The sequence below is a fragment of the Oncorhynchus mykiss genome, chromosome 16, assembly GCF_013265735.2.
Source record: "Oncorhynchus mykiss isolate Arlee chromosome 16, USDA_OmykA_1.1, whole genome shotgun sequence".
In the NCBI taxonomy this organism is placed as follows: Eukaryota; Metazoa; Chordata; class Actinopteri; order Salmoniformes; family Salmonidae; genus Oncorhynchus; species Oncorhynchus mykiss.
In genome coordinates this window covers 47,909,362-47,918,152 of record NC_048580.1, presented here as the reverse complement: position 1 = coordinate 47,918,152, position 8,791 = coordinate 47,909,362, and the positions used below count along the sequence as shown (strand labels likewise).

Sequence of the window (8,791 nt, the reverse complement as noted above, 5' to 3'; positions counted from 1 at the left end):
TATATATATATATATATTTCAAAAATACCATTGCATGAACACATACGTTTTCTAATACATTCCCTAGAACTAAAGTGTAAATGCATTAGATGTACATGTCAATAAACCACTCAAGTTACATAACTGAATATAGGCCTACATCTCATGTCTGTTTTTTTCTGTACTTTAATGAAAGTATGTCATGTTATCAGTCAGGTCAGCCTTGTACTATTCACTGACCTGTCAGGCACAGGAACACCCAGATGACATAGCCTTATTGGGCAATCATGTCAGTAGATACATTGATCTGACAGTTCAAACCATACAGAAGGTGGGGTACACTTCCAATCAACTTCGGGTTAATCTTTTGACTAATAGTTTGTTGTACAAAACAATTGTGTGAAAAAATATTGTTTCCAGCTCAATTTCCAAACTGGGCTATTGCAGCTTGGAAGATATTTTAACAATATGGCAAATATATAGAAGTGCATTAATACATTCAAGAGGGTCACATAGGCACTGCAGTGTCCATACAGTACTGAGTCATCCATTACGAGCCATACCTGAAAGGGGAGAACTTTGAGATTACGACCATCCCATTTTAAGTGACTTTAGACTGAATTTCATTCAATAGGGCAACCCCCTGTTGAGAAAGTTTCTGCCATTTCTCCTCCTATGGACAACATAAAGAGGGGATATGCAGGACTGTTTTTAGGACACAAGGGGTAAATTGGTGTCTCTATAATACAAGTCTGTCCATCCATTGTCAAACTATCAGTTTAACGTTGTGTAATGTCCCATTCGGTCCAGAAAAGAGATTCCTATGTGTCGGCATCAATCCTGTGAGCTACATGAGGGAAAGAGAAAAAAAAACAGCAATTGAATACTGTTGAACAGAAATACAGTGTGTGTTTTAAGAAATGGAACTCATGTAGTTGAGCAGACACATTGGTAAGGCCACCTACATTGTTTTGGTATCCTGAGTGCTTCCCCTTCAGGAGAGAGGACTTGATGCATCACTCCCTGGAATTGATACAGTACCTTCAGACTCTTCTCCTCCCCCACACAGGGGTCATAGAACCCAGGTAGTCCTGACTGGGAGGACAACACAATAACAACATCAGTCATCATCACAGACCTGTCAACCCTACTTATTACACCTAAGGCAGTTTATCGTTTTATGGTGTGTTTCTGTAACCCCAAAAATGGCATTAATAATATCAGTACCATGTACTGTACCATGTATCATACTCCGAAAAAATTTGAATGGACCAAAATGACTCTAATACTGATATTTTGCATTCAGTAATGCCAAAGGAAAGGGAACTCCAGGAAACTAAGTTAGTCTAGTAACTATGGCTGTATACCTTTGTGGCCTCTGTGAGGATGAGTTTGGAGTCCTTCACCAGGCACTGCAGCGGAACAGTCACATCGATGACCTTTGCCCTCTCATGCTTCTGACTGTTGTCCGTCACAAACTTGCCGTACCAGGCGTTGAGGATGATGAGACCTGATCCAGGAAACATTATCCAGTCAGCATGATGAGTCACTCAACTCATTTTATAGCTTCTGTAACGTGTTGTTATACTGATCACTTCTGGTGCTGACAGAAGTCCGTTTACCCATTTTAGATTCCTCAGTTTCAATGATCCTGCGCACAGATTCCTGCATTAGCAAAACCTTCAGAAGAAAATCGAGATGTCAGATCAAGCTGCTAACATTCACACACAAGAGACCAATAGAGCATCTAATCATATGGTAAGGAATGTGTGTTTGCTTGATGCTGATATACATTATGTATTTCTATGAGGAGACATAGTGAACTCACAGCAGACTCTGCCTCCTGCCTTTTCCTAGCAATGTCCGAGGCTGAACTCTCCCGGTGCTTCTCCAGGTCCCTAGACAGTGGAGAGGCATAATGGATGAATTAATAATACATGAATTAATAATACATTTATTGAACGTCTACAGCGTTTTTCATAATAGAAATCTCAAAGCGCTTCGTAAGAAACAAACAATGCAATATGAAGGCTGCATCCTCTGCAGATGGAGAGGGTCAGCTCATGGTTTGAGAGGAGAGAACTGATCAGAGGATGGTAGATTATAGAAATGGAGTCTTGGTGAGGGCAAGTCTGGGAACCAGCCTTAGTCATATAGGCACTGGACTTCTTCTGCTCTGTGAAGCACCCACTTTGCACTAGAAAGCTCACAACACAGTTCAGAATAGTATCCAGTCGTCCTCACTACGAGCCCTCTGCCTCAGCACTGCTGGATTCTTCTGTCTCCCATTATTATCACGCTTAAAGCGACTCCTCACATGATGCTCTCAAAAGATCAGGAACTGGCAGCCAGGTGAAATAAAAAAAGCTGGTACTGAGTCCAAATGCATTTGTTTTTTTTTAACAAACACTAGCCAGCTAGCTAACTAGCCAAGCCAAAAATCTGTAAATCAGTGTCTCGAAACCACCAGATATAAGCAATAAAAACAAATCCACAAAAATTAGTTTACTATGACTTCTTCTATTAGTAAAGCCAAGCTATGAAGCTTTAAGGCCATCGCACAATGAGCAGTTGAAATAGTGACAGACTAACATGAAGTGTAGATAAGTGGGCAGTCTTACTGTTCCTTCTGGGCACGCACGTAGGGCCTGATGACGAGTCTCTGAATAGCGAGGTAGAAGACGAGTGGTCCAACCGTGGCGTAGAACACTGCACTGGGCAGGAGCTGGTCAGTCAGATGGATGGGGAAGAAATATGTCTGGCTGGCTCGGTTCAGCCTGTACAAATAAGATGCATCAACAATAACAAAGTTTCCATCGAACCATTTTTACGTGAGTAAAGTATCTGTTGTATTAGAAAATGTAAAATAAACTCACGACAGGCCTGATGCCAGTAAACGGTCCAAATGGCGACCGAACAAAATACAAGACCGGTGTGGATAACATTTTTGTTGGTGAAATAAATCATGCGAAACAAATGGCAGTGAAAATGTTTTCTTGCACATCTGTTGATAGAATGACCATCACGTCACAGTAAACTTGCAGTCACGCTATGATATTGTGGGGTCCTCCCATGACTTTTAAAACAATACACAATTTATTAAGCTACAGATTAATTAAGTTACGATGAACTTCACAGGGTGGTGAACGGTCATGAGCTCGATGCTCCTTTCCAATAAATATGGAGTTTTTGTTTTTGTATGCTGCTGACATGATGATCGGTGCTTGGCTGCCAATTGACAAATAAAAATCTCACTCTGATACATAATCAGAGTGTATCTGAGCTGTTGCTAAAGTGCACGTGTCAAGACCAGAGCAGGCACACTTCCTGTTTATCACAGACTTTCTGTTTATCACAGAGTCTGGATGGGATGGAAACATACTGTAGCACTGTCGCTGACTACCTTTAAGTACTTAGAGCAAGCTAATTGGCCCGTCTTTCCCAGTAGTGATGCGGAGACTCAGATTTTTCACTTTAAAAATGTCAAACAAAAAACAACTATTGCAAAGTTAAGCAAACCATGGACTACTTTTAACAATTTCCACTGAACATTTTACAAAAACATTTACTTCAAGAACTGAGCAGATGCAAAGTTTGGTAACAGAATGATGACTGACTCTTAACCTGGAATTGCCAAGTAGGGACATGTTTTGGAGATCTCAATTATTTTGAATGCTAGAAAGTAAACAAAAGTATTTCATATATTGTATAGACAAATAACTAAAAGTTGTTTTTTTTACTATAATGTGTGTCCCTAAGTCTTGTCATTGGTGCTATTGCCTTAAAAATCCCTCATTACAAAGATATTCAACGACCTTGAGCATTCCCTCCAGTGGCAAACTAATCGGGGAGGGGTATAGTTGAAAGAAAATGATTAGCTAATCACGCCTTTTTAGTATGTCAAAATATAGGATTCCACGGATAATTTGGTGTGTAAATACATCATGTCATTGGTTTTACTCAATTTAAATGAAGGGAAATTAAATTGTGAGCAAAAATGATAAATCATATCACTTCACACTTTTGAAAAGCGTTTAATGACCTTAGCTTTGAGAATCTGTGGCCGCCATTAAAGAAAATCCTTAATGACCTAAAATGTGTCATTGGTGTTACTACTCCTACTGATGGCACAATGTTATGATAACGGTCAAATATAGTAAAAGTCATTAAGTCACCATATTAGTTGACTTAGAAGATGTACAAAATATGCCACTAATGCCACTACTCAAGAATAACTCAAATGCCTTATGCCAACAACTACTGTACTGAGGTTGTTTGGTTAAGAAGAACTGAGCCATACTTACTTTATCTTGAGGGAGACGCCCTGAGGTACTCCTACACTGACAGTCGCCCCCAAGACACTGTGCCGACTGATCTTTCTCTCTGCACCATACTCCACCACCGTCCCAAAAAAGCCAGCTCTACAAGACAATGACAGACAGTCAGCAAGTCTTCCTATATTGTCCATGAACTGACCTGATGATTTATAATAAAGGTTTCAGTTCTAAGGTGCAATGGCCTCCATTTATCAAAACAAACAAATGTTCAAATCTGGATTTTTTTGTATTTTACCCCCTTTCTCTCCCCAATTTCGTGATATCCAATTACGATCTTGCCTCATTGCTGCAACTCCCCAACAGGCTTGGGAGAGGCGAAGGTCGAGTCATGCATCCTCTGAAACATGACCCGCCAAACCGCGCTTCTTAACACCCACCGCTTAACCCGGAAGCCAGCTGCACCAAACATCGTTCAACTGACGATCGAAGTCAGCCTGCAGGCACCCGGCCTGCCACAAGGAGTCGCTAGAGCGGGATGGGATAAGTAAACCCACCCCTAACAACGTTGGGCCAATTGTGCGCCACCCTATGGGACTCCCAGCCGGTTGTGACACAGCCTGGGATTGAACCCGGGTCTGTAGGGATGCCTCAGACCGCTGCACCACTCGGGAGGCCCAAATGTTCAAATCTTATTATAAAAGTGGACATACTTGATTGAGCCCTTGACTTTGGTCTGGTCATCGTCCTGGAACTTGTACTGGTAGCTCATCATCATGAAGGAGTGAGGAATCCCAAGCTGCAGAGGGCCAACAAATACGGTTAGGACAGGAAATAGAGAATACATTCGCAACAGACGGCAGTCCCTTCTTATACTACAGTTGCACTATTTAATTATATTATGCTGTGCTGACCTGCATGGCCAAGGTGAAGTGGCTGGTCTTCGTGTCCCTGACGATGCTGGTGTTCATGGAGGACTGGGTGCCCCAGCGCCACTGCAGGTAGCCCATGGTGTTCTTGTCCAGGTGCCGAGCCAGCATCGTGGTGCAACCAGGCCGCACGCCTCGGGACGAGAAATGGAGTCCACACTGAGCAGTCACAAAGCTGGAGAAAAACAAGTCATTCTACGTCTTTTCTGACTCAACTGTAGCCCAAACACAATGGGATGCTGCTTTACAGATTTCTAATGTTCTGGAATCTTGACTTACCAGCGAGCTGTGAGGTTGCGGAATATCTTCATACCTAAGAGGGGCCCGTGTGTGTCTCCTGCCCCAAACTCCACCTGGTGGATAAACAAATAACCTCTGTCTAAAATAGAACTTTCACATTGTGCTACTCAGTGTACTCAGTGTAAAATAGAACACAAATGTGATAATTGTTTGTTTGCATGTTTTTTTTAGGTGTGTGAGCATTTGAAAGCACTAGTATGCAGTGTGTGTGTGAGTGTCTATATGTGCATGTGTATATGTAGGTAGAAACTGTAAATGATTGAATGGTTCCTGACCTCCCCCCAGCCCTTAGCAGAGGTGACTCTCCGCAGTGCCACGTTAATGTTTCCTCCTCCGTTTCCATTGTGGGTTGAGAGGGAGCCAGAGAGAACAGCTGTGTCTGAGGTGGTGAGGGGGGCCTGCAAGGTAGCAAATAACATTACACCTAGTTTTCCAATATGGTGGTCTGTTAGCCAAACTTCTACCTATACACATATTTTAAGAACTTTTCAAACCCATTTCGAGCTTTTCTATTACCTCTATGGATTGTGATATGTGCATCTTGTTGATCTCAACATGTGGGAAGCCCCCTCCAGGCACATCCTCGTAATCCTCCTCATAGCGATCAAAGAGGTCTGTGGCATCTACACCCACACTGATCATCCCCTGAATGAGACAGTCACATCAATAAATGATCATGCAACAGCAGGGTTTCAGTCCTATAGTCACTAATACAGCACACAAACTCACACACAAATAAACATTAGACCTTGGGATTGGTCCTCTGCTGTAGCCGTCTCTCCTCCCTCTCTCTCTGCAGACGCTCAAACTCCTCTCGGATCTCTACTGGTGATCTTTTTCTCTCCACCACCTAGAATCAGTAAGACATGAACCATTTCTGCCTGATGATCAGCGACACTCATTAGCTTGACAATGAACATTTATAGTACTTCCTGCCACAGTAGCCTATGTATATATATTATAAAGGCAAGCCCAAAAGAAAATGCTGTACTTACCTCCCATCCTTCAACATCCAGTCCTCTCTTGCCATAGATGTCATAGATAGCTCGTGACTGTGGGTCACTAAGGACTACAGGGAGAAACATGCAACTGATCAGTTCAAATGAAAGGTTCAGATACATAGAATCCAGAGACAACAACGAGAAAGTTCACCTAAATGTTCAGCTGAAACGGAGCGAAGCCATGATTGAAACATGGCATGAAGTCAGTCTCGGATTCTTCTCACCTTCATAAGCTTGATGCACTAGGTTAAAGAGCTGTTCCGCCTGCCTTTTCAATTCAGGGTCTCTGTGCTTGTCTGGGTGGTAGAGCATGCACAGTCGCCTGTATGACCCCTTCAGTTCCTCCTGTGATGCCTAATAGATGAACAGAAGAAAACATGAGAACTTCAACTTACTTATGAGAAAGTACTAGCTAGTTAATATGATTCCAAGTAAACAAATACATCTTTACAACAAAGGGTTTTGAAGTGACGACCTAACATTACATGTTGCACTTGAGGCCTAACTATCAAGCCAAGCAGCTGTGTAACAGTCTTGCTCCCGCCCCCTCCTTGCCCTAACCTGGGCTCGAACCAGGGACCCTTCTGAACACGACGTGTCACCCAGGAAACTTCGTTACCTATCGCTCCACAAAAGCCGCTGCCCTCGCAGAGCAAGGGAGACAACTACTTCAAGGTCTCAGAGGGAATGACATCACCGAATGAAACGCTAATAGCGTGCACTGCTAACTAGCTTGCCATTTTACACCCGTTAGCCAAGGGGAGAACGACTGCCCTCTTTCATTGAAGCTACGGAAATTCAAGGCTGACCGCGATACTGCAGGCATTGTTTGTAGAAAACAGGATCCCCCATTATAGTAAATGAACAAATGGCAATCTTTACGTAAATACAACATTCGAAGACAAGCATGGTACTAATAATTGATTCTAATACACCAGATATCCTTGAACCGATCATTTTAAAATCGCAAACAAGTTTAGTTGCTAATGGCAGTCTGCAGTACCCCGGTCGACCTTCAACTTGAGTTGCTCAATGAGAGGGGGCAGCACCGAGCTAGCCTGCAATGTTACTTCCTGGAGTAGCTCTAACTACGCATGCTATGTCTCAATGCGCTATTGAGTCTTCACATATGAATGGTGTCACGTGATCAGTGGCATTGTCCATTCATATATACAGTCATTGGTTTACACTTGATGCTCTCGATCACGGACAATATCTGCATAGACGACTCAAATAATTTATAAGAGAAAAACAGACCATACCCGCCGTCTATTATATGATGGCATGGACAAAAGTCAGGGATAATGTCATTGTCACCAATCACTCAATGTTGGTTGGCTAGCTGCCTAACTCGTGCCAACTAACTTTACTTTGACGAGCTAGTAACGTTAGTTCCACATATTTATTGGTTAGCAGCTAATGTTAGATACGGGTGATGTGTGTTAAACAATTGTATAAATAGTATCAGCTAACGTATATTTGGTTAGCCACATTTTATCCAAGTCTGAAATCAATGGGCTTGTTCGAGTGTTAAGGCTAAAGCAACCGACTGTAGACAGCCGAAAGTCGGACACTAATGTTGTTTTCCAACAGCAAGGCTCAGTGCAACATGGCAGTGTTGGCATTGTTTTTAAAAGTTTCTTTATAATGTTGAAATAAACATCCTCCATATCACACACAAACATAAGTGTATACATTGTAAAATCAATTGGTGGGAGAGAGCCTCTAATATCATCAATGTTGTTACTGATTGACAATCGGGCCTCCCAACAAAGATGGCTGCAGGATGAAGTTGGGGAACAAAACCAGAAACGTTCAGTCGACTGCAATAAAAACTTAAATGACCTTTGATCACGTTTTTTGTAAAGTTCATGCAGCCGACATGTAAACAAACCCCAGACAATATTATCCCCATAATGCAACACTTTGAAAGGGGTGAGCAACGATGGTCACCAACTTGACAAAAGGGATCCTCTCGAACGCGCCCAACCATAAACGGGGGTCAACTGACTTAGCTAGCTATCTGGCTAGCTAGCAAAACGGTACGCCGCATACATTTATTTGTTCCAGAAAACTTACATCAAACCGACTATGAAATCACTTCTCAAAATATCCACACAAACACATCCGAACAGCATCCAAACATGCCGTACCTCTCTTCTGACATTAAGTAAAGAATAGTAATCATCGTTGTCAAATTCACCGTCTTCCAAGGCCGGCGCCATGTTAACAACCTTTCATTCCCCCTTCCGGTCTGTATCTGTCAAACCTCACCACTGTTGCCACCTTGTGGACTGAATGTCTTCAT

At 42.4% G+C, this 8,791-nt stretch overlaps 1 protein-coding gene across 2 annotated transcripts; it reads right to left on the bottom strand.

Moving 5' to 3' along the window:
• Positions 1 to 7: 7 nt before the first annotated feature.
• On the bottom strand, positions 8 to 8,791 carry LOC110492150 (dnaJ homolog subfamily C member 11). 2 transcript variants are annotated; one of them, XM_021566201.2, is made up of 16 exons: positions 8,637 to 8,791; positions 6,708 to 6,837; positions 6,478 to 6,551; positions 6,231 to 6,332; positions 5,999 to 6,127; positions 5,758 to 5,880; positions 5,462 to 5,535; positions 5,168 to 5,357; positions 4,967 to 5,052; positions 4,284 to 4,400; positions 2,601 to 2,756; positions 1,808 to 1,877; positions 1,602 to 1,659; positions 1,347 to 1,489; positions 945 to 1,074; positions 8 to 826 (listed from the first exon to the last, which is right to left on the bottom strand). In XM_021566201.2, exons 1-16 carry the CDS (start codon positions 8,706 to 8,708, stop codon positions 801 to 803), a joined length of 1,680 nt encoding a protein of 559 aa, XP_021421876.2. In that variant the 5' UTR covers positions 8,709 to 8,791; the 3' UTR covers positions 8 to 800. The 2 variants fall into 2 exon arrangements, with proteins under 2 accessions (XP_021421876.2, XP_036802992.1); XM_036947097.1 differs by having other exon boundaries at positions 8,563 to 8,689.